Source organism: Vombatus ursinus, unplaced genomic scaffold (assembly GCF_900497805.2).
Source record: "Vombatus ursinus unplaced genomic scaffold, bare-nosed wombat genome assembly UNPS02014799.1, whole genome shotgun sequence".
Classification (NCBI taxonomy): domain Eukaryota; kingdom Metazoa; phylum Chordata; class Mammalia; order Diprotodontia; family Vombatidae; genus Vombatus; species Vombatus ursinus.
The window spans coordinates 53,998,024-54,023,884 of NW_020954577.1; the positions used below are offsets into that span (position 1 = coordinate 53,998,024).

At 42.9% G+C, this 25,861-nt stretch overlaps 1 protein-coding gene across 2 annotated transcripts in view; it reads right to left on the bottom strand.

Moving 5' to 3' along the window:
* The window catches only part of LOC114050436 (dynein heavy chain 11, axonemal-like), a 315,578-nt gene that overhangs the window by 143,645 nt on the left and 146,072 nt on the right, over positions 1 to 25,861 (bottom strand). For both annotated transcript variants that reach the window (XM_027872110.1, XM_027872109.1), the window contains exons 39-43: positions 23,876 to 23,953; positions 19,652 to 19,784; positions 16,583 to 16,710; positions 13,819 to 13,967; positions 9,514 to 9,664 (exon numbers count right to left, since the gene is read on the bottom strand). In XM_027872110.1, coding sequence (XP_027727911.1) covers positions 9,514 to 9,664; positions 13,819 to 13,967; positions 16,583 to 16,710; positions 19,652 to 19,784; positions 23,876 to 23,953 — 639 coding nt within the window. The remainder of the gene's footprint in view (positions 1 to 9,513; positions 9,665 to 13,818; positions 13,968 to 16,582; positions 16,711 to 19,651; positions 19,785 to 23,875; positions 23,954 to 25,861) is intronic.

Genomic DNA, 25,861 nt, shown 5'->3' on the forward strand with positions numbered 1-25,861 from the left:
ACCTGTCTCTAGTTAGAAATAAGCTTAGATGTCGTTTAGTCCAAATCCCTCGTTTTGTAGATGAGAAAAATGAGGCCCAGAGACAGGCTTGCCTAAGGTGACACACCTGGTAAATATTGGAGTCTCCATTTGAACCTATCTCCCGATTCCAGTTCTAACACTATCCATCAGACCATTTGGCCATTGAGCCTAAAAGAACTTCCAAAACAAATTTAAGGTCACAAACTAAGAGCCAGAAGGGATCTTAGGGGGTCCCGTAGAGGTCATTTAGCCTAGAGGTGTCACACTCACATAACCCACCTCTATAACACTCCCATGGCCTGAACCAAATTAAAATGTAATTGGGAAATATTTAACAAAACAGGAAAAATACAATAAAACATAGATAATGTTAGCGTGTGGTTTTTATATAATGTTTTAATTTATTTTGTTAAATGTTTCCCAATTATACGTAGAAATGTTTAATGATCATTTATCTGAGCTCCAAATTCCCTTTCTCCTTCTGGCATATGCCTCCTCCTTGAGAAGGCAAGCAATTTGATATCAATTATATGTGTGGTCATGCAAAAATATTTCCATATTAGCTATGTTGTAAAGGAAAACTCAGAGAAAAAATAAAACAAGAAAAATGAAGAGAGTGAAAAAAGGTGAGCTTCAGTCTGCATTCAGATTTCATCAGTTTTTTCTCGTGGAGATGAATAGCCTTTTTCATTACGGGTTCTTTGGAATTTTCTTGGATCATTGTCTTGATCAGAGCAGTTAAGTCTTTCACAGTTGATCATCCTTAAAAGATTACGGTTACTATGTACATTGCTGGGTCAAAGGCTATGTACAGTTTTATACCCCTTTGGGTGTAGTTCCAAATTTTACTCCAGAATGGTTTGACTAGTTTACAACTCCACCGACAGTGCATTAGTGTCCCAATTTTTCCACATCCCCTCCAATATTTGTCATTTTCCTTTCCTATCATGTTAGCCAATCTGATAGTTGTTAGGTGGTATGTCAGAGTCATTTTGCTTTCCATTTTTCTAATCGGTAGTGATTCAGAGTATTTTTATGTAACTCTAGCTAACTTTGATTTCATCTTCTGAAAACTGTTTGTTCATACCTTTTGACCATTTATCAACTGGAGAATAGCTCTTATTTTCATAAATTTGGGTCAATTCCCCATATATTTGAAACTTGCTGTAAATTTTCCCCCCAGTTTCCCATTTTTCTTTTAATTTTGGCTGTATTTGTTTTGTTTGGTCATAAACTGTTCTCTTATCCTTAGTACTTATCCATAATTTCCTTATTATATTACCCTTTATGTATAAATAATTTATCCATTTCAACTTTAGATGTTGGTGTCTGTCTACCATACTGCCTTTTTTTTGTGTCAAATGAGGAGTTCAAAAGCTTGGATCTTTGGGTTTATAAAGAATTAAATTGCTATTGGCCATTTACTAATGTGTATTGTGTACTTACTCTATTTCACTGAACCATGACTCTATTTTTTAGCTAGTACCATATGGTTTTGATGATTACCATTTTGTAATATAATCTGAAATCTGGAACTATTAAGCCTTCTATTCTTTTCCATTGATTCCCTTGATATTCTTGACCTTTTGTTCTTCCAGATGAACTTTATTATTACTTTTCCTAGTTCTATAAAATTTTTTGGCAGCTTGATATGACATGGAACAAGTAAGTTAATTTACGAAGAATTGTTATTTTTATTATATTGGTTTGGCCTACCCATAAGCAATTAATAGCTCTCCAATTGTTTAGATCTGTCTTTATTTGTGTAAAGTGTTTTGTAATTGTGTTCATAAAATCCCTGGGTGGCTCTTCATAGGTATATTCCTAAGTTATATTGCCATACGGCATTTCCCTTTTTTGGGGGGGGATTTTAAAAAATTTTCATTTTTTAAAAATTTATGGAATAAAACAAGCATTTCCATTATACAGTATAATAAAAAAAGATGGGTGCACCTGAAACTGCAAATCTATTATGTACAACTTGTTATTCCTTTAAATATATAATACATAATAAAGTTATCACATAAATTTTTTTCTTCCCTCCTCCTCTCAGAGTTGGCTACCATTAGATGTAAATATGCAGGGTTCTCTAAGTATACTATAATATCATCTGCAAAGAGTGATAGTTGTGTTTCTTTGTTGCCTATTTTTATTCAATTTCTTTTCCTTGTCTTGTTGCTATCACTAGTATTTCTAGTACAGTATTGAATAACATTGAAAATAATTGATATCTTTGTTTCACCCATGATCTTAGTGGGAAGGTTCCAGGTTTATCCCTATCATAGAAAATGCTTGTTCTTAGTTTTAAAGAGATACTGCCTATCATTTTAAAGAAAGGCTCCCTTGATTTCTATGCTTTCTAGTGTTTTTTTTTTTTAATAGGAATGGGTGTTGTATTTTGTCAAAGGTTTTTTCTGCATCCATTGATATAACCATATGGTTTTTGTGGGTTTTGTTACTGATATGGTCAATTATACTAATAGTTTTCCTAATATTGAACCAGCCCTTCATTTCTGGTCATAGTGTATGACTTTTGTGATACGTTACTGTAATCTCCTTGTAAGTATCTTATTTTTGCATCACTTAAGGAAACTGGTCTATAATTTTCTTTCTCTGTTTTTGCTTTCTCTTGTTTAGGTATCAAAACCATATTTGTGTCATAAAAAGGAATTTGGTAGAATTCCTTTATCTATTTTTTTCAAATAGTTTATATAAATATTGAGATTAATTGTTCCTTAAATGTTTGGTAGTATTTGTTTGTAAATCTATCTGGTCCAGGGGATTTTTTTCCCTTATAGAGCTCATTTGTGATTTGTTCAATTTCTTTTTCTAAAATAAGGTTAAGTATTTTCTTCTTCTGGCAATCCAGGCAGTTTATAATTTTATAAATACTCATCCATTTCACTTAGATTGTCAGTTTCACTGGCATGTAATTAGGCAAAATAACTCCTAATAATTGCTTTAATTTCATCTTCATTGGCAAAGATGTCACCCTTTTAATTTTTTGATACTGGCAATTTGGTTTTCTTCTTTTTAAAAAATCAAATTAACCACTGGTTTATCTTTTTAATTGTTTCCCCCCCATAAAACCAGCTCCTAGTTTTATTAGTTCAATGGTTTATGTACTTTCAAATTTATTAATTTCCCCTTTTATTTTTAGGATTTCCATTTTTAATTGGGAATTTAAAGCATGTTCTACTTTTTAAAAAATTGCATGCCCAATTCATTGAACTGCTTAGTCTCCATTATTAATATACTTGTTTAGAGATAGAAACTTTCCCCTATGTACTGCTTTGGTTGCAATCCAAAATTTTTGAATGTTGTCTCATTGTCCCTTTAACAAAGTGATTGTTTCTTTGAATTGTTCTTTGAACCACTCATTCTTTAGGATTATTTAGTTTCCAATTGGTTTTTAATCTGTGCTCCCATGGCCCTTTACTGAATGTAACTTTTATTGCATTATGGTCTGAAAAGGGTGCATTTAATTTTTCTGCATTTGGTTGTGAGGATTTTATGCCCTAATACATGGTCAATTCTTGTGATGGTACCATGTACAGCTGCAAAAAAAAAAAAAGGTATACTCCTTTTCACTCCCATTCAGATTCCTGCAAAGGTCTATCATATCTAATTTTTCTAAGATTTAATTCATCTCCTTGACTTCTTTCTTATTTGTTTTGTGCTTAGACTTATCTAGCTCTGAGAGGAGAAAGTTGAGTTCCCTCACAAGTATAGTTCTATTGTTTATTTCCTCCTGTAATTAATTTAACTTTTCCTTTAGGAATTTGGATGCTATTATGTTTGGTGCTGATATGTTTGGTACTGATATTACTTCATTATCTATGATATATTTTAGCAAGATGTACTTTCCCAGCTTATCTCTTTCAATTTGGTCTGTTTTTGCTTTTACTTTGTCTGAGATCATGATTGCTACACTTGTGCTTTGTTTTCTCTTCAGCTGAAGTGTAATAAATTCTCCTGTCCCTGCTTTTAACTCTGTGTGTCTCCCTGCTTCTAGTGTGTTTCTCATAAACAACATATTGTTGGCTTGTTTCTAACCTAGTCTGCTATTCATCCCATTCACAGTTATGATGACTACCTGTATGTTTCCCTTCCTCCTATTTTCTTCTGTTTATCTTTCTCACTTCTTATCTGGTCTCTCCTCTTAAGCCTATTTTGATTTTATCTCCCTTTCCTTTTATAATCTCTTCCTTTCTTTTATCCCCCTTCACCTCCCACTTCCCTGTTGGGTAAGATAGATTCCTATTACCATTTGATTATGTATATATATTTTCCCTCTTTGAACCAATCTAGATGTGAGGTTCAAATATTTCTTGCTCTCCCACCATTTCCCTCTCTGCTGTAAAATCTCTTCCTTGTCTACTTCTTTTATGTAAGATACTTTTTCTGTTTCTTCCTTTCCCTTTCCCTTTCTTTTAGGGCAGCCCTCTTTCTCATCTATCCGTTTTTTACATCATTCCGACATAATCAATTTGCTCACCTCCCTTCTTTCTATGCAGAATCCTTCTAAATGCCCTAATAATGACAAAGTTCTCACAAGTTACATGTATCATCTTTCCATATAGAAAGGTAAACAGTTTAGTTGTATGATTTCTCTCTCATGCTTACTTTTTTATGCTTCCTTGAGTCTTGCATTTGAAAGATAAATTTTCTATTCAGCTGTGGGTTTTTTTTTTTTTAAATCAGGAATGCTTGAAATTCTTCTGTTTCATTAAATTTCCATTTTTGCCTTGAAGGTTTATACTCTATTTTGCTGCATAGGTTTTCCCTGGTTCTAAATCCCAGCTCTTCTGTCTTGCAGTGCATCATATTCCAAGTGCCCTGATCCTGACTCCATTATATTTAAGTGACTCCTTCCTGACTGCTTGAAGTACTTTCTCTTTGACCTGGGAGCTCTGGAATTTGGCCATAATATTCCCTGGAGTTTTCATTTTGGGATCTCTTTTAGGTGGTGATCAGTGATTCCTAAATTTTCTATTTTACTTACTGCTTCTAGGATATTGGGAGAATTTTCCTTTTCATTTCTTGAAATGTGATGTCTAGGCTCTTTCTTTAACTATGGCTTTTAGGTATTCTAATAATTCTTAAAATATATCTCCTTAATCTGTTCTCCAAGTCAATTGTTTTTCCAATGAGATAGTTCACATTTTTTTTCCTATTCTTTCATTCTTTTGACTTCGTTTTATTGTTTCTTGATGTCTCATGGAGTCATTAGTTTCCAGTTGCCCAATTCTAATTTTTAAGGAATTATTTTTTTCAGTGAGCTTTTGTATCATTTTCCCATTTGACCAATTCTGCTTTTTAAGGAGTTATTTTCTTCGGTACTTTTTTGTGCCTCTCTTACTAAGTTGTTGTTTTTTATAATTTCCTTCCTTTGCTTTCATTTCTTTACTGAAGTTTTCCTCTACCATTCTTATTTGATTTTGAAAATCAATTTCTAGCTCTTTCGGGAATTCTTGTTGGGCTTGTGTTTGACACACACCTTTTCTTTGCAGTTTTTTTTTTTGTAGTTGTTTTCACTTCATTGTCTTCTTCTAAGTTTGCCTTGTTCTTCCCCGTCACCACAGTTGTTTTTATTGTCAGCTTCTTTTGTAGTTGTTCTTTGCTCTTTTTTCTCCTCACAGTATTTCTTGATTTGGAACTTTATGTTCAAGTTGGGCTCTGTTTCCAGTGTGGGTAGGGAGAGGCACTGTCTCAAACTTCAGGCTTTTCTGCATTGTTGATTCCAGAGCTACTTCTAGGGGTTTGGAAGTTTTTGGTGGTTCCAAGGTGGTATGATATAGGATGAGGTGTGATTACTGCTCTCCTGGCCTACACTCTGGTCCTTACCCAGGAAGGACCTCTGATCCCTTGGAATTGCAATCAGTACTGCTCCAGTACTGATCACTTGTGACCCAAAGCAATACTTCCTCTCAGGGCTTCCACTTCCTCTTGACTGGGACACCTGAACTGTGACCCAGAAGGGATAGACAGTAGATATGTCAAACGGCATTTAGCATGGAGTCTCCTGTAATCTTTCATACCAACGGCCAGGTCCCCTTTTTGTCTCTGGCATGAGAGTTCCCGAAACTGCTTCTATTTCCATCACCACCACCTAGCCCTACCACTATTGTTTTAGCCTCCGCCCCCATGTCACAGATCTCTCTTCCTCAACTCTTAAGTTGTCTGGGGCCTGTCTGACCTTTTATTGGTTCTGCTACTCCAGAATTCAATTTGAGGCATTATTTGAAATGTTTTAAGAGCGACTGAGTGCTCTACTCTGTCATCTTTGCTCTGCTCCTAGAAGTGTAGTATGTGGTTTTCTAAGTCAACATGAGCCAGCAGGGGTCCTTAAATACAACCATGTTTGAGTTTGACACCACTGATCTAACCCAACCCCATCATTAGGGAAAATGGACGTGACAGACCAGAAAGAGTGTGAGACTTGTGGTTGGTAAAACCTTGGGTTAAAAGTCCAATGCTCCAACTTATTAGTTATATGACCTTGAGCAAGCCACTGAACTCTGAGCCTTGGCTTCTCCATCTTTGAAATATTTTGAATAATATCTGCAGTACCTGCCTCACAGAGCTATTAGGAGGAGTATATGTTGTGATCTTTGTTTACACGTATTAAGTATTGTTATTAACATTATTATAATAAATTATATGCTTAGAAAACAAGACTGGGAGGGAAGTGAGAAGAAAGCCATGTGTTTTATTAAAGCCATTCTCTTTTCTACAAACTCTTTTTTAAAAAATAATAATAATTTCTATAGTGCTTTAAAGTTTGCAAAGGTCTTTACATTTATTAACTCATTTAATTTCTTTACAACTGCCCTCAGGGAAGGCACCAGACTCTGAAGTGGGGGAATGGTGGAAGCTCAGTGAAACTCCTAGGAGCTCCAAGGGCACTGACTTGCTTCTAAATACAGAGGAATAATCAAGACAGAATCATCTTCCTTCCCGCTGACCTACTTTCACACTACTCTTGAATGAAAAAGTTAACACCAGAAAGAATCACACAAGATACCAAGTCAACCTGAGAAAAAAATGTCATCCTGCTTTTAACAAGTATGAAACCAGAGGAAGACTAATTAGATCAGTCCCATAATTAATGCATTATGAATAAATTCAGACCTGCATTCAACACTAAATTATACTTTGAATAATAATTGCTGAAGACTGCTGTTGATTTAATTGGTGTGTGAAGTAGCCTAAACCTCTGAATTGTGGGTTAGGTTTTTTTTTGGGGGTGACTTATATGAAACAATTTTCAATTTAACTTCATTGTAATTCAGTCAATCTCACAGTAACACTGGACTCATGTCATTTTGACTAAATTCTGTGATTTCCAAAGCAAAAATGATACTTTTCCTCTACTCACCATATGATGGCTGAAATTTTACTATTTGAGCTTCTTTACTTTAGCTTCAAACATTTATACTCTTTCCCCCCTCCTCCTCTCTCTCCTCCCACTACTAGTGCCTTCCTTCTGAGATCTAGTTACACTGTATGTATCTGGCATGTGCATTTTATCCATGTTGCTCCCCATTAGAACGTGAACGTGAAGGCAGGTGCCATACTTTTGCCTTTCTTTGTATCCCCAGCATTTAGCACAGTGCCTGACACATAGTGAATGTTTAACAAATGCTTGTCAACTTGCACATTTATCCTTACTGCAATGCGAATACTCCCAGCTAACACACATACCAGGGGATATCTGTAGCCCAAAGTGGGGTTTTGACTTTTTTGTCTTTTACAGACCTAGAACTGGAAATGACCTTAGAAGTCATCCAGTCTGACCGCCTCTTTCCTTCGGGTAGCTGAAGCTCCCAGGCAGGAGAGGATCTTGTTTAGGATCACTTGAGTAATAAGCACTGGTTAGGATTTGAACCCAGATCCTTCACCTCTGTGTTTAGTACCCTCTCCCCAACATCACCTTGCTTGCAGGGCACCACCAGTCAGAGGCAGCTTGGCACAATAACTAGCTGTGTGGTCTTCGGTAAACTCCCTCATTTCCTGAGCCTCCCTTTCCTAAGCTATACAGTGACTAGGATTAGGGTTAGAAAATTGCTTTTCTAAGAAAAGGATGACTAATAATAATTGACTTTTACGTTATGTTTAATGTATGTTACCTCTTTAAATAATACGGCATCCTTGTGAGACATGGGTTGCAGACAGATAGGCAGACAGAGCATTCATTAAGTATTTACTACGTGCTAAGGTCTGGGGTTACAAATACAAGTAAAAAGAGACACCCCCCCAACCTCAAGGATCTTCCATTCTAAGGGGCAAAGGCAATACTTATGAGGGAGCTTGTGTAAAAGCTGAGGGGGTATGCCCAGGGGCAGGCGGTATGCCCAGGAGCAGGCGGTAAAGGTCTAGAGAATCAGGAGCCTTGGCATTGGCCTAGAGCAGGGCTGGGGAACCTGTGGCCTCGAGGCCACACATGGCGCTCTGGGTCCTCGAGTGGAGCCCTTTGGCTGAGTCCAAGTTTTGCAGAACAAATCCTTTTATGAAGGGGATTTGTTCTGTGAAGTTTGCACTTGGTCAAAGAGCTGCACTTGAGGACCTAGAGGGCCGCAGGTTCCCCACCCCTGGCCTAGATCATCTTTATGGTTTCTTTTAACTCTGAGATTCTGATTCTAATGCGAAGGGCCAACAGCTATGGCTGGGGTCAGATAGAGGACCACGGATTGGAAAGGCCATACAGCAGAGTGGAGCAGAGAAAATGCTGCACTCAGAGTCAGAAAAACCTGGGTTCGAATTCTATCCAGAGGCACTTTACCAGCTCCGTGAGCGACTCTGGGCAAGTCACTTAAGATCTCTCAGCCTCATTTTCCTCCTTTGTAAAACGAAGATAATAAAATCTAACAACGGATTCTGCTCCTAACTCTCTGAACTCTGACGCCTCGGTCCCAGCAGCCTTCTCCCCCTGTGGCTCCTTCCTCTAACGTGAGTTGTCTCTTGAAACCTCCGCCCTCTCTGCTTCTGATTCTCTAGACCTTTACCCCCTGCCCCTGGGCATACCCCCTCAGCTTGTACACAAGCACCCTCATAAGTATTGCCTTTCCCCCTTAGAATGGAAGGTCCTTGAGGTTGGGGGGTGTCTCTTTTTACTTGTATTTGTAACCCCAGACCTTAGCACGTAGTAAATACTTAATGAATGCTCTGTCTGCCTATCTGCTGCAGCCCCTGTCTCACAAGGATGCCGTATTATTTGAAGAGGTAACATACATTAAACATAATGTAAAAGTCAATTATTATTAGTCATCCTTTTCTTAGAAAAGCAATTTTCAAATATTTTCTACAAACTTTCTTCAGCTGAATTGGAAAGACAGCAGTTTAGAAAGAGGGCATTCTCTCCCAGAGTAAGAGGCTGGACCAACCCAGGCAAAGGCAGGGAAAGCTGATAGTGGAGAAGGAGAGAAAGAGGCAGGTAGCCTGGACTGGAGGGAGGGCTGTTTTTCAACATTACCAAGGTAAGACACCAACCTGAACCAGGCTGTTCTCTGGAATCAAAGTGATGGTTTTAAAACTTGTCCTCAGTTTATCCAAGCATGGGGGAACATATTTATCAAAGAAGATCGTCAGATTGGCCTTTTCCGACTGATGGCTTCTCTTATCAATCCAGCTAGCCACATACCTGGAGGAGAGAAGAGGTGGAGGATATGACTGGATCCTGGGTCCGTGAAGTCGAGTTTTGCAAAGCAGACACAGCTTGGTACAAACATTTCAGAAACATGCTAGTGATCATGTCATGTCCCTCTTCTCAATTTGTAAACTTTTCCCCCAACTTGGAGCATTTGCATTCTCTGTCTGACTCTCTCTCTTTCCCTCTCTTCCTCTGTCCCTCTCCCTCTCTCTTCTCTCTTTCCTTCCCTCTCTCTGTCTCCCTCCTTCCTTCCCTCTCTTCTATCTTCTCTCCCATATTTACACATTTTTAAATATACACATATATACACATACATACATACATAGAAAGATACTGAGATAAATAATCAGCATCAGAGTCATATTTTACAAGACAGAGTGAAAAGAGATGAGAAAAAAAGCAGTTCAGTCAAGCTGATGAAGTTATTCATCGTGTTTGACAGGGTATTCAGGGCTCGTCATCCCTAGTCTCCCACCTCTGAATAGAAGGGAAGGGGGTTCCATTTTGTGATAACTCCCAAATCTCAGTGTTGGGTGGGACCTCAGATAATACTCAGTCCAGTTCTTACATGAATACCCTCTCCCGGTACTGTATCCCCAACAAGTTCTCACTTTGTCTCTGCTAAAAGGCCTCTCACCAGCTCCTGAGAAGCCCCTTGTACTCTGACCCCAAGCTCGACTCTGTTTCTATGTCCCTTGCTCCTAGTACTGCCCTCCAGGGCCAAACAAAGAAGGTCTATTTTCCAAACTAAATCCCTTCAAAGGGCAGAATTCACATTGAAATCCTCTGACTTCACATACAACACCTTATCTATGGCAAAACCTTCCCTTTCATTTCCCAAAATGTTCAAACTCTTTTCTGTGACATGTGCCAAGTTTATAGAAATAATTCCAGATTGTTCTTGGAGTGTTCTGACCCCAATCATTTTGAGATCTGAAATGAGGTTCATTAATAAGTGTACCAGTGTAACTCCTTGCAATGACCCTCTGATTACCAATGTTTTTCGGGGTATACAACCCAGAGCATGCTCACCAAAGGGCATAGAGACAAAGTTGCCTGCTCATCATTCTCCATACAGAACATTCTATTTCCTGCCCACGAGCCTTTGTCCAGGATGTGCCCCCTGCTTGGAATGCCCTCCTTCCTCAAATTTGTCTTTCAGAATCCCTCATCCTCTTTAAGGTGCAGCTGAAGTGCCAACCTACATAAAGCCTTTCCCTGATTTTCCCAGCTGTGAGTTCCCTTCCCCCCATTTATATTTTGTAGACGCTTCAATCCATCAATCAACAAGCATTTATTAGGCACTTTGTATGGGTCAGGTACTGATCTACGAAGAGTGAAACACTAGGACCTTCTGTTCGACCAGGGGAGACATATTTATATGTATGTATGTGTGTGTGTGTGTGTGTGTGTGTGTGCGCGCGTGCTATTTCAACTTAGTAGAATGAAAGCCTGAGGGCAGGGCCTGCTTCATTTCTCTCTTTATATCACTTGGGTCTACCACAGGCCTGGCACTTAGTAGGCAGACCTGGCACATAGTAGGAATTTAATAAATGCCTGCTGAATTTTGTTTCACTTTAAAATGATGGGCAGAATGGGTTAAATTAAAAGCAAAAAACAAAAAAAAAGCTTAATCAGGAAAGGTAAGTCTTCTAGGGAAAAGAGCCTTCAGGTGAGGACCAGGGTTACATGAGCAGGCAGATGCAGCCATCTTCTATCTTGGCTCGGCTGTGGGGCAGAAACGTGTGCAGTCAGTCCATAGAACGTGCTTCAGGAGGAATCATTCACACATCCTCATGTAGAGATATCACCCACCTTCTTCCTTCCTTCCTGAAAAGAGGCCAGTTATGATGGGGCTCTAGTCTGTCCTTGTGAAGGCACACCTGTTCTGGAGTGCAGGGCACCAGTGCCGGGCCCATCCAGCTGCAGGGAGGCCTGCCAGGATCACCGAGGACCTCCCTCTTGCCACGACAAGGCTGTGCCCACATCTGAGCATTCCTCTGGCTCTGGTTTGAGGCATTTACAAAAAGGCCCCATCGAAATCCTTGTGCTTCTCTTCCCTCAGACAAAAGGACCCCACATGTTTACTCTGGGAGTCCCGGGCTGCATCGTAGCCATCACCAAAGCTGGCAGGTCTGGCTCACTCTGCTGCAGAGGAACACAGCCAGCTGAGCTGGTCTATAATCCCAGGGGATGCTGCCTTGTGTCCAGCCCCCTGATCTTGCAGGGTCCTTTGCATCTCAAGCTTCCCCATCACCTCAGGAGGCAAATTTTCTGCCAATCACAATGATCCACATACAGAAGAAGAAATCAGGAGGAATCGTGAACCAAAGAGCAGGGTGGCTACTGCCAATTTGTGTCTTCTAAGGGAGAAGACAGAGAACCCCTGCCCCCAGCTGGAAGAGACAGAAGAGGAAGGGTGATGGGGCCAGCGGAGGCGGCGGGGATGTAAAGTTTGGCAGGGACAAGACGAAGTCCCAACGTTTTCCAAAGGAAAATTAAAAGGAAGAAAGCTACCATGGCGTGACACTGGGAAGGAGTTCTCCAGCCTTATCCACCTGCAGGCTCCAGGGAAGCCTAAGATTCCAAGGGCACCCTGCTCGTCTCTGCTCTCAGACATCATCTGGTAGGCCCCACTTGTTGCTAATGGTCATTTTGCCAACATCTGATGCCACATTGCCACCACTTTCCCTTTGCACTTTTTCTTTGGTATCTTGGTGCCAACTAATCTCCCCCCACCTCCTTTCTCTAACACTGATAGGATCATAGGAGCATAGATTTAGAGCTGGGAGGGGCCTTAGAAGCCAACTGCCTCATTTTACAGATTGGGAAACTGAGATGGAGTTTAAGCCACTGGCACAGGGTCACACAGCAGTACGGGTCAGAGGCAGAGGGGTAACTTGAGAGTTCCTGGCTGGGAGGCTGGCTCTCTTCCTGCCCTTCCACTCGTACACGTATCCCCAGGCGACCTCACAAGGCTTTCACCCAGATAACCTGCCACCTGCCTTCACCTTCTCCAATGCACGCACCGTGCTGCCTCCACCTGTTTGGCTTCCCGGATTCTCCAGGCCGGCATCCTCCTGCTCCTGCCTGGCCGGAGGCAGGTCTCAAAGGACGTCCCGTAGTCACCTGCTTGTGGCATTCAAAGCCCTTCACAGCCAGCCCCCTCCCACCCCGACAGACTTCTGACACCTTACACTCTCCTGTTTCTCGTTCAGTCATTTCAGTCATGTCTGACTCTTCGTGACCCCATTTGGGGTTTTCTTGGCAGAGATACTAGAGTGGTCTGCCATTCCCTTCTCCAGCTCCTTTTACAGATGAGGAAACTGAGGCAAACAGGGTTAAGGGACTTGTCCAGGGTCACACAGCTAGGAAGTGTTTGAGGCCGGATTTGAACTCAGGTCTTCCTGACTCCAGACCTGTGGTGCCCCCTAGCGGCCTCCAATACAGTGACACTGGTCTCCTGGCTCTTCCTCACACAATTCACCCCATCTCCCCACCTTGCCAGCCTGGGATGCCCTCCGTCCTCACCTCTGCCTCCTGACTGCCACGGCTTCCCTCAAATTCTGTCTGGCACAGGAAGCCTTTCCCGAGCTCTCCCCGCTCTGATTACCTCCCTTTTGTCTGCACGGCCCGGTTCTCCAGGTTCGTCTCTGTGTTGGCTCCCTTAGCGGGCGGCGAGCACCTTGAGGCCGGGGGCTGTTTTTTGCCTTTCTTCATTTAGCACAGTGCCTAGCACACAGTAGGTGCTCAATAAATGCTTCCTGGCTGGCTGACCACCTCCTTCTCCATCACTAGAGTTGAGCTCAGGCCACGATGGGTAGAGCCCTGACTTAGAGTTTGAAGACCTTGGTGCAACTCTTACTTATGGCCTAGACTTCTTAGTTAGCAAGGTCTCTAGACCAGTCAGTCAATAAACATTAAGTGAGCACCTACTGTGTGCCAGGAACTGAGATAATGGAGGTCAATCACTTTACAGAGACATTAAAGCCTGGCTGGTCAGCGCCGTGGTCCCTAGGCCACTGAAGCACAGTGGACAGCCAGGACACTGGGCCAAACGCTACCTGCCAACGCCCCCCGAGGCTCCGCCTCTGTACATATGCCGTGAAGACTTTCCGCATCACCCCTGAAGAAGGAATACTCACGGACTCCAGCCCAAGTCCTGCGGGTTCACATACAGAATCCCAGCCCTGGACACAGTCGCAGGTGTCGCCGTCCGTAAGTGGCTGATCTCAAACAGTAGCCTCATGTGAGGGCTGAGGGCCACCCGCTCATTACTGGCCAGCGTCAGGACCTGGACGGGAAAAGGCCACAGTCATCCAGGGAGCAGGCTGGCATTCGAAGATGCTGGAGACAAAACGGGACAGGGTCCAACCCGCGGCATGAGATAGTGGGCCCTGCTCAGACGCCTAGCGGAGCGGGGTCTGGGCCCACATCCCTGGCCAACATCAGGCTGGGCTTTAACAGAATCCACCAATCCCTGGGATTTCATCAGTGGGGAAACTCCCTTCACTGATGCAGATTGGCAACTTGTCTGTACCTTAAAGTCTGAAAAGAGCCCTCCATGTGGAGGGGTGGCATCAAACCTGGGGTTTTTACGGTCAGTACGTGTTAGAGGCAGGATTTGAACCCAGGTCTTCTTGACCTTAAGGCCCTCTATCTACCATGATATGCTTATGCAGGAGGAATCATTCACATCCTCATATGGAGATATCATTATTCAGTGTCATCTGGAAAGTCAATTATTTTCCCAGTTCTTAATCTTTTACTTTACCTGGACCAACTCCTCCATTTTACAGGTGAGGAAATGGAGGTCCAGAGAAGAAGTGACTTACCCAGGGTCACACCTAGTGAGGGTCAGAGGCAGGATTTGAACTCAGATCCTCGGACTCAGGTCCAGCACTCTGTCCACGACTAGAGATTGACTTTGTATTTTGCACTTCCTGAGCCGACAATGGACGCTTCTCAAGGGCAGAGATGCTTTTGTTTCTGCCTCTATGTTCCCAGCACCTCACACAATGCAGTAGAAGGCAGGAGGCATTTAATTAATGCTGGTTTCATGAAGGCCATGTAGCTCCTCCTAAGTCAATCCTTCTAAGGTGCCTGCTTTCACTGCTACAGATGCTCCTTAATGCGGCTCCCTGGCCACCTTAGCCAGGGTGCGTTAGGAGCCGCTGAGGCCAGAAAACCATGGTCTGGTGGCTGACGGCAGTCCCTCCTTCTCCACATCCACACCCCTCAGCCCTCTACGTAGTCAGGCTGGCCCTCCGATGACAGGCACATCCTGGCTCCGCTGCCAAGGTCAGTTCAACTCTGTTAAGTGCCTACTCTGTGCTAGGCCTGGGTGCTGGGGACACGGTAACAAAAGCACCGGTGCCTGCCCCAAGGACCCTGCCTTCTGTTCGGGGAAGACACCATGTACACCAGTCCATAAATAGATTTTGGAGGGCACCAGGCTAATTGAATCTAATTTGATAAACTATGGGGAGCCAAGGAAGACTTTAGAGTAGGGGTCCATTCAGGGGAAGGCTTTGCAGCTGAGGGGAGGACAGATCAGAGAGGGATAGACTAGAGGCCCAGGCAGGAGGCTGGGAAAGCCTCAGAGAATGAGGAGGGGTCGGGTAGGCAAGGCCCTTGGCAGGGAGGGACAGTCCAAAGAACGTGTCGAGTGATCAGATGCAGGAGAGGGCAGTCGAGGAGCATGGCGGTTTGGAGCCTCCACAGGGACAGTGATGATGACGGAGATGATGCCAGTTGGCATTCACACCATGCTTCAAGGTCTACAAGGTACTTTATAGATGTATCTCATTTGAACATCACAGCCCTGTGAGGCAGATGCTGTGATTATAATCACTTTACAGACAAGGAAACTGAGGCTGAGGGATTGACTAGGGGGAGGGGAGGAGGGGGTCACACAGCTACTAAATGTCTGAGGCAAGATCTGAATTCAATACTCTATCCACTGTATCACTTAGCGGCTAATTAGATTATGTTTATTGACTTGAGAAGCTTTGGCATTTGAGGTATAGTAATATAAACCAGTTAATAGCTGGGTTCCTCCATTTTTATGGGGACAAAGGTCCCCATAACCTTCATTCTTTCCATGAAAAAACAGTTATACATTTTCCACATGAGACCTAAAGCCCAGAGGTGGAGCTCAAGCAATGTTCACCTGTTGATGCTGATTAGGTGTAAGGGTGGGGAGGAGGCTCAGCTGGGGGAAGGCAGAGCACTCTGGAACGTCTAGAGAGTTCTATCCGATTGTGGCTGCCAGTGGGAACTTGTGCCATGCTGTTGGGGATGGGGTTGAACAGGGAAACAGAGGAAGCAGCGGGCTAGGGCCAGGAGGGGGGTGGGCAGTGGAGGAAAGATGCAGGTGGATTGAACCACCATCAGGGACAGGGTAGGCTCAGAAGGAAATGCCACTAGGTAGGTGCTGTCCGTTCCTTCAAAGACCCACCCTGGAACAAGGACCAAAATGCCTTGCTCTAGTTCTGGTTTTCTAATGTCATGCTGCTGTCTTGGGGCAACCGCAGTCTTTCTGGACTGTTTTCTTTGTTATGAGGGAGAGCATGTGTGTTGGGGGCTGGAAAGAAGGGTGCTGTATTGGGGCATCGCCAGTGTGAAAGAGCAAAAAGCATCAGTGAACCTTCTTAAAAAGAGAGAGACAGGTTTCTAACTTGCATTCATATTAATAAGCATCACATGGGTGCTGAAAGGTGTACGAAATGGGCATGAACACAGATTAAGGGGAAGCAATCCCAAAGTACCTTGAGTCATAATGGCGCCCCAGCAAGAACCCAAGGTCAAAAACAATGAAGTGAAACTGAGCTTAGTAAAGGAAAAGTGTTTCTTGAACAGAGAGGAGACTCAAACAAAAGCAAAAATCAACCAAGAAGAGCAGCTCACCTTGTTATCGTCCATCACTGTATTGAGTGACTCAATCCACATTGGATCGATGTCTCCATCCAGAACTATCCATTTGGGCCCATCATGCAGAAGATTGGCTTGCTCTCTCAGCAGTGATGAAAAAAGCCCTACCAACAAAGAATGGTTAAAATTCTGGCAGATTTCTAAATTCATCTGTGGCAATGAAATGATACAAAATGATAACCATCAAGCTTGACCCTAAAGAACAGCTTCTCCTGGCTTCTTTGGAGGAGTGGGGGTCTAGGGATATGGAACACTGCATATAATGTCAACCCTTTTCTTTCCAGTAATCTTCACTGATTTTCCCCCATCCCTGGGTCACTCTCCCTCTCCTTCCTCATCTCCCCCCTCCTGGCTTCTCTGTCTTCCTCCTTGTACTGGCTAAAATCCTGCATTCTGCAGAGGTCTGTCCTGGTTTTCCTTAGTCCAGGAGCCTTCGAAGATTACCTCCAAGTTATTGTGTATTAATCTTGTTTGTAGGTAGTAGTTTGCTGGCTGTCTTCCATAGTAGACTGTGAGCACCTTGAGGGACTGTCTTTATCCTCAGTGCTTAGTGGTACTCAGCACTCAGTAAGTGCTTAATAAATGCTTGCTTATTGACTGACTTTTCTGATATGCTAGTTAGTTTTGCTGATCCGTTTCCCCCCATTTTTATAAGAGCTAGCTCTTGGGGTAGGTACAGATTAGGAAACATAGGTGGTATAAAAACAGGAAATCAATAAAAATGTATTTCAAAAAATTCAAATGTGGCATTTTTACTATAAAAGATTTTTATAAATAAATTATATGTATCTAGATTATTTCTTCCATATCCTCATTAAGGGAAACAGTTCACTGACAAAGTTTTGTTCAGCTAAGTTTGGTCAGGGGTATTGACAAACTGTGAGGTATTCTGTCATATTTTTACATTTATGTAAATATATTTATGTAGGATAAATACATTTATATTAAAAAGAGAGTATGTATTTCAAACCTGATTGTTTTAAAGAAAAAGAGGACAGAGAGGAAAAGAGGGAAATACTTCTTTACTATTTTGTGACCCAAAGCCCTACTCTGATATTTCAATATAGTGGCAGCTCTGGGTCCTTGAAGGTCATGCCAGCAGAGCGGCTGGTCCTATCCTGCTGGAAGGGCTTGGAAGACTGTCCCAGCACCTGGGTATGTTTCTCCAGGACCAGGTCAGCTAATTACACAGAGAGACTCATTCCCATTAGGCTGGCCACTGGGTAGTTAATTCTTTGGCCATAGCAGACCATGAAACAGTGAAAAATACAAAATGGCTCTCTGTCCTGGGTGGCCCCTTTTTTTCTCTCTGTGGCAGAAAAGGGAGTGGCTGCGAAGCACAAAGTTTTTAGACCATCTTTAAACTTTAACCTAGTTGTTGATACTTTACAGTGAGATCTTTGTCCAATGACCAATGAGTAGACCTTCTACTAGAGGGACTAAATTATCAGTCTTGGCATTTTCACTATCATCAAAACCAGAAGACAGAAGGAGGTTTCAGCTCAGTAGAGAGACAGCTCAGAGGTTCCCCTTGGAGAGGTAAATAAAGCAATTGGTGGAGATGGAGTTGAAGGCAACATTGTTCCTGGATGGTGTGTGTCAATCTACTCCTCTATGACCTAACTCACCATTCCATAAACTTCCCTCATCATCACTACCCTATGTGAATTTTCAGCCCCATTTGGATATAAACTCCTTGAGGGCACGGCTTGTCTTTGCTTTTATATTTATTGTTTTTTTTTTGTTTTTGGTAAGGCAGTCGGGGTTAAGAGACTTGCCCAGGCTCACGCAGCTTGTAAGTGTCTGAAGCTGGATTTGAATTCAGGTCCTCCTGACTCCAAGGCCAGAGGTCTATCCACTATACAACCTAGCTTCCCCTGCTTTTATATTTATTATCTCCATATTCTCGACACATAGTAAGCACTTTGTAAATGCTTTTTTCATTCATTTATTCACTCATTCATTCCATTGGATTAGAGAGGTCGCCAGTTCCAATCACCTTGATCTGGAAATTTTCCTCCAAGTTGTAGTGTTTTCTCGTCTTTACTCAATCAATCTTGATTTCTTTCCTCCCATCCTGCTCCACTCCTCTCAAAATGATGTGTTCATTTAGTTGGGTCCAGACAAGTAGCCTGATCACTGCTTAAAAGTGATTGGCTGGTACATGGAAGAATCAGCTGAACCCCAAAATCCTGTGTGACCATGGGAAAATTTCTCTGGGTCTATAAATCATCCTCTTATAAAATTCTTAAATCCCAGGAGTTTGTGACTTTGTGACATGACTTTATGTTAACTGTATGTAATTCTCAGAGAAGAGTTTTGAGCACAGCAATATTACTAGAACAAGAGTGTTGGTCCCAAAGGGACAACTCTGAAGAAGAACAATCTTTTGGAGAGAAAAGTTTGGGTCTATTGGGAGTTCTGTTAATCTTCCTTGTCATACTTTGTGATCAGGAAGAGGTAAGGTTTGAGATAATCGCAAATGGGAGGGAAGATGGAGACCACCAAAGAAGGAATTTCAGTAGGTTCTCTCCATTTCCTTAGAGCTCAGATTTATCTGCTGGTCTCTGGGAAAGTATAGTATGATGCCTGTAAAATCCCAAGGAAATCAATGAAATGCACCAAATTAATTTTATCCTCGCTTGAATTCAATCCAATGGGCCCCTATGAAGTACCTCCTATGTGCATGGGCATGGGATATTCAAAGTCCAAAAGGAAAAATCCTTCCTGTCTTCAAGAAGCTTACATCATGTAGGTAGGATACACCATGTAAATAAGCCAGCATATACATGACAATTTGATGGGGGACACACCCCTAATAACTGTAGGGGTGGGAGGTGGAATCAGGGAAGGCTTACCATGGGAGATGGCACCTCTACTAAACCTTGGAATAAGCTCAGGATGCTCAATCATAAAGATAAGGAGGGAGTACATTCCAGCTTTGGGGAACTCTGCGCTCAAAAAAATGAAAGTGAGATGTCCCCAGTGCAGAGGATGGATGAGAGAGGGAAGGGACTGGAATACGAGAAAGGACCCGGGACTTGCCATCTTTCCATTCTCGAGTGGCATGATGGATGAAGCCAAAGAGCTCGTCCGTTGTCACAGCCTTGGGATTTAAGTCATTCCAAATGGGTTTCTGTTTCATGTTAACATAGGTTCGATTCAGAGTCCTCAAAATCTAGAGAGAAAAGGCAAGAAATTCAAGATAATTTGTTTTTCATGTATCTTCACAAAAAGGAGTTGCTTTTATCATTTTTTCGAAGTTTGAGTCTCAGAAAGTAGAATCATAGGATAACCGATTCAGAAGTGAGAGCACTCCCTTTATTTTACAGGTGAGGAGACTCAAAATTTTCATCTACAAGATGGTATTCAAACTCGTCTTCCTGATTCCAAGTCCAGTGGTCCACCCACTATACCAGACTGCCTCTCAACAAATGCAACATTCTGGACCCGTAGCCACCCACCTCTCTAGTTTTACTCTCTGTTCTCCATGACAGGTAGGTCATTGCATTTAACTCAAGTTCAACCCCCTTCTAGCGTTAACTGTTTTTACACGATTAGTTATTGTGTAGATTATTCTCTTGGCTCTGCTATTTTGCTTCACCCAAGGCAATTTAACAATTGTTGTTTTTGTTGTTGTTCAGTCATTTTTCAGTTGTGTCTGACTCTCCATGACCCCATTTGTTGCTTTCTTTGCAAAGATACTGGAGTGGTCTGCCATTTCCTTCTCCAGTTCCTTTTACAGATGAGGAAACTGAGGCAAACAGGGGTAGCTGACTTGCCCAGTGTCACACAGCTAGCAAATGTCTGATGCCTGAGTTGAACTCATGAAGATGAGTCTTTCTGATTCCAAGTTCAGTGCTCTATCCACTACACCACCTAACAATGAGTAAAGCCAAAGGGAAACAAAAATTTCTTAAACTGTTTTCTTTGTGACCCATCATATACCATGCTTTGTAGTATCCACTTCTGGAAGTAGAAAAAATAATTTTTGTATGACCATCATGAAAACACCCGTGCCCCACACAATCTCTTTTCTCCTTGGAGCAAAGTGAGAGGCAGAAGATCTGGTGATGAGTCCACAAGCCAAGGAGATGGTGCTGCATCAGATGCTATGGTCGAGTGAAAAGCACTCTATTTAGAGTTCCTGGAGGACCTGGGTTCAAATCCAAGCTCTGCTGCTTGGGGGACCCCCCGCAGAACCTTCCCCTTTCTAGGCTTTGATTTCCTCAGTGATTAATCAATAAGGCCATTGAGCTGCTTCACCACATAAGCAAGAGGAGTCACTTTATCTTTGATGGAATGGGGCCAACCAGGGCTGAGGATTCAAGCAATTCCAGGGAAGTGGAAAAAAACCTCACTGCAGCATCCAGAAGACAGTTTCCCTCCCCACCCTGCCTGGCGAGCTCTCTGCCTTTGCTTCACTCTCTCCCCAGGCTGCAGTGAGGGATGCAGAAATAACCACCTGCTACTTTTGGAAAAATAAGGAACAAAATCATGGCTTCTTTACCTTGGTTGTATCTGGACCCCTCTGGCATTCATCGAGTCTGGGGAAGCCTTTGGGCATCCTCTCAGAATCATGCTTTTATTTTCTTTCATTTTTTTGTTTTGTTTTTTAGGTAATTGGGGTTAAGTGACTTGCCCAGTGTCACACAGCTAGTAAGTATCAAGTGTTTGGTCTGAGGCTGAATTTGAACTTAGGTCCTCCTGACTTCAGCACCAGTGCTCTATCCACTGTGTAACCTAGCTGCCCCTAGAATCATGTTTTTAAATGTTTTAAAATCATATACACTGGATGGTGAAGGAAAACAATTGTACTGAAATTATCACAATGCTTTTTCTAAATCAAGTTCATGGACCTCTAGCTAAGAAGCCCCAAGCTAAATACCGACAAGGCTTCCAGTGTGGCGTTTTGACTACTTGCCTGAATGATGGAGACGACAGGAATGATGGTGAACAGAAGAGAAGCCACTTGGCTTCTGGAGGAGACACAAGCAAAATGTTTTTAGCAACTCCAAATCAGAGAAAAACCATAGGATTTCATGTGTTTTCTTTCTTGGTTCACATGTGAAACTCACTCAGACACAATCATGGGCTGAGGAGAGAGCCCCTGGAGCATTTCCTTTATGTGACTTTTTCCATTAGAAGCGTCCCTGTGCGGACCCTCCCCTTTGCCACAGCATCTCTGGTTTAATCCTTCAGCTGAGCAAGTAAAGGGAAAGATGCTCATGCCCATGGCCACCCACTCTTATCATTTGTAGTTGTTGACCTCTGAATGTGTGCCAGTCTAATGCCCCAGAAATCCAAGCCATGTGTTGGAATGAAGACCGTGCACTTTGGAGTGACAAGGAGTGAGTGCTCTGGTCTTAGAAGAAAGTAAAGCCTGGGAGGATGAGAGCTACAAAGGAACCTTGAAGACGCTGCTTTCTCCTTTATTCCTTTTGGGCTTGGGTTCAATTCACTTCCATCCAACAAACACTTACTAAGTACCTACTGTGTGCCAGTCACTATACAAGTTGTTGAGGACATAAAGACAAAGAAAAGGTTCCTGCCCTCAAGTAGTGGACGTTCTATGGTGGAAGGGGGTATAACAGACCCAGAATGTGCACAGATAAAAGCAACACAAGGGAGACAGAGATGAGGTAAAGGAGACATCCAGATGAAATGCATTAGGAGCACTTGACCTGTATTTATGAACAAATACCAAATGATTCCTTCATTGGTCAATCAACCAACAACCACTTATTAAATGCCTACTGTGTGCTGAGAGAGAGCATGGTAGAGAGCCAGCTTTGACTCCAGGAAGGTCTAGTTTTGAGTCCCAACTTTTGACACATTGGCTGTGTGACCCTGGGCCAGTCACTTGACTTCTAAGCTGCAGAGAGGATGCTGACCTGTGTTGGTAGAGGGACTTTGCTCACCAGAGTTCCCTATCATAAGTCTGGTGCCTATCCCTACCCAGCTGTGGGCCGGACCCTGTGCTAGATGTCAGGACTACAGACAACATAAGGAAACAACCCCTCCTCTTAGGAGCTTCTTGCAGGTGCCTTCCTAGTGATCAATCAATCCTAGATTTAAAACTGGCAGGGAGCTCAGAGATTACTAGTTGACCTTTAGGGTCCCTTCTTGATCTCCATCCATGATTCTCTATTCATTTAGTACAACCTTCGCTTTTACAAAGGAATACACTAAACATTATTAAATACCTTTTATGAGACTTTATGTGCCTTGATTTGCAAGTGAGGGTGCTGAAAGACCCAGAACTGACTGGCGTGGGCAGGGGCAGGACCCAAACCCAGGAACTGTGGCTCTAAATACCAATGCTCTTTCCACTATAATGTGTTCCCTCTCATAGGGAGAATGGAAATTGAGATGGGTGGAAGGAAAAGGAATAAGTATTTATATAGTACCTACTATGTGCTGGGCATTGTGCTAAGAACTTTTTGTAAATATTGTCTCATTGGATCCTGATTTGATTTGAGATGGCCAAGGGAGGCAAAGACTTGACAAAATAAGGCAAAAATCAGATACTGGAGCCAGACTTTTTTTTTTCAAAAGTCAGAGCTTTTGAATGTTCTGTTTGTCTTATACAAAAAAAAATACCAAAAAAGCTTAAAAAAAATGAAATTGTACGAGACAAGGTGTCAAAGCCATGGTCATTCTAGGTTTGCTTTTTATTTACATTTTATTTTTTTTACTGAAAGAGGAGTTGATGTTTAATTTGCCCCTTAGCCCACAACTTTACCCCCAAAATAGGGATATGATTTTAGCAATTCATGAAAGAGAATTTTTGTGATCTTAATATGCAAATACAACACAATAAATGAACGCAATCCAACAAGTCTCCAGTTCTAACACCACGAACTATGATCAAATCAAACCTGATATTGTTCCTGGATGGGGTGTATCAATCTACTCTCTAGGACCCACTCACCAGCCCAATAACATTCAAAACCAAAATCCCTCCCTGGTTGACCATTTGGGTGGGTATGTCTCTCTCCCTATTAGAATGTAAGCTTCTTGAGGGTAGGGACTGTTTTTGCTTCTCCAGCTAGGACTGTACTCAACATATAGTAAGTGCTTGATAAATGTGTTTTTGTTCATTCACATGAATTAAGAGGAAAAACTGTTCTTTACACGGCAAAAAAATAAAATGAAAAATCTTTGTGTAGCCATCATGAAAATAATCTGACCCCAATACAATCGCTCTTCTCCTTAGAGTGGAGTAGGAAGCAGAGAAAGATCTTCTGAGTAGCGAGTTTGTCATACCTTGCTCTTTCCTGTTCCTGCATTTCCTACCACGAAGACTGAGTGCCGCACAGCTAGCAACTCCTCTAGTTGAACAACCTGCAAAATCAAAGTACCAATCATTATTTTCCTTCAACGAGGCGATAATGGAAAGATGATGAGCAAACATTTCCAAGCACTGCTTACAAAGGAGCCTCCTCCATCCTCATTAATCATCTATCCATCCCTCCGTTTTCATGCCCTTTCTCTGCTCCCTTTAGGGGTTTACATCCTTGAAAAGTACACCTGCAGTGCAGGCACATCCACTTCCTGTCTCTACAATCCGGCTGCCGATCTCATCATTCCGCCGAAGCTGCTCTCTCCAAAGTGACAATAGTAACTCACAAGTCGTCCGCCCGGTCCAATGCCTTTGCTCGGTCCATACTCCCTTGGCCTCTCTGCAGCCTTTGACACTGTTGCTCACTCTCTTCTTTCTAGGTTTTCGGGACATCCCTCTCTCCTGGTTCTTCTCCCTCCCTGACCGCTCCTTCTCTGTCTCCTTTTCTGGACCCTCCTCCAGATCGCGCCCTCTAACTATAGGTGTCCCACGGGGCTCCCTCTCCTGGACCCCCTTCTCTTCTCCCTCTAGACTGCTTCACCTCATCAGTTTCCAGGAATTTAATGACCATCTCTACACGGTTGATTCTAAAATCTACCTTTTCTGCCCAGTCTCTGTGCTGACTTCCAATCTTGCATCTCCAGTTGCCCATTAGACATCTTGAACTAACTTTCCCAAAGACATCATGAACTCAACGTATCTGAAGCTGGCCTCAGTGTCTTCCCCCCCAAATCATAGCAGCTTTTACTGTAGAGGGCACCATCATCCTCCTGGTCCCCCTGGCTCCTCATTTCTCTCACCCTCCAGATCCAAGCTATTGTCAATCCCACTTTTGTAGCATCTTTTCTCCTGCGACACTGCCCCACCCTGGTGCAGGCCCTTATCCCCTCACACCTGGACTATCGCAACAGCTGCTGGGGGTGGAGGCTGCTGCCTCAAGTCTCTCCCCACTCTGGTCCATCCTCCACCCAGATGCTAAAGTGATTTTCCTAAAGCACAGGTCCTACCACGTCACCTCTCCACATGAAGACTCAATAAACTCCTATCACCTCCAGGATCAAATATAAAATCCTATTTAGCATCTGAGCTCTTTATAGCCTGCTACATGTACACATACATGCACACACACACACACACACACACACACACACACACACCCCTATCCAGTCCTCTCATACCTTACTCCCCACCCCCACACCCCCCCCCATTCTGTGATCCGGTGATGATGGTCTTGTGATTATTGCCGACCCCAGGCATTTTCACTGGCTGCCCCCATGTCTGTGATGTCCTTCCTCCTCATCCCTGCCCCCTGGCTTCCTCCAAGTCCCAGCCCAAATCCCTCCTACAGGAAGCTCTTCCCATCCCCCCTTGACTCCAGTGATTTCCTTCTGTTGAAGGTAACCCTTGATTTATCCTGCCTCTCTGCTGTTGGTGCACAGCTATCCGCATGTGCTCCACCCCATTAGGTTGCGAGCTCCTTGAGAGGAGGCGCTGGATTTTGCCTTTCTTTGTATTTCCAGCATTTAGTGCTGGGCACATAGTAGGCACTTCATGAGTGCTGACGGATTCTTTTCTCCTGATCTGAACCAATCACAAACGCCGGGACATCTTATGTTCTCGCTCCCTCTTAGTTAGCCAAGTGCCTATGAATATGGAGTCTGCTGTGGAAAATCATCTATGAAAGCCTGCCGGAACCTGACTTCAAATCCTGATACTTACTGGAGGTATGACCCTAGGCAAGTCACCTAAACATCCTCAGCCTCAGTTTCCTTAGCTACAGGATGAGCATGATAATAGCACCTACTTCACAGGGTCACGGAGAGGATTGTGCAGTCATAGATTCAGAGGTGGAAGGCCTCTTGGAGGCCATTTAATCCAAACCCTTCATTTTATAGAGGCAACTGAGACTC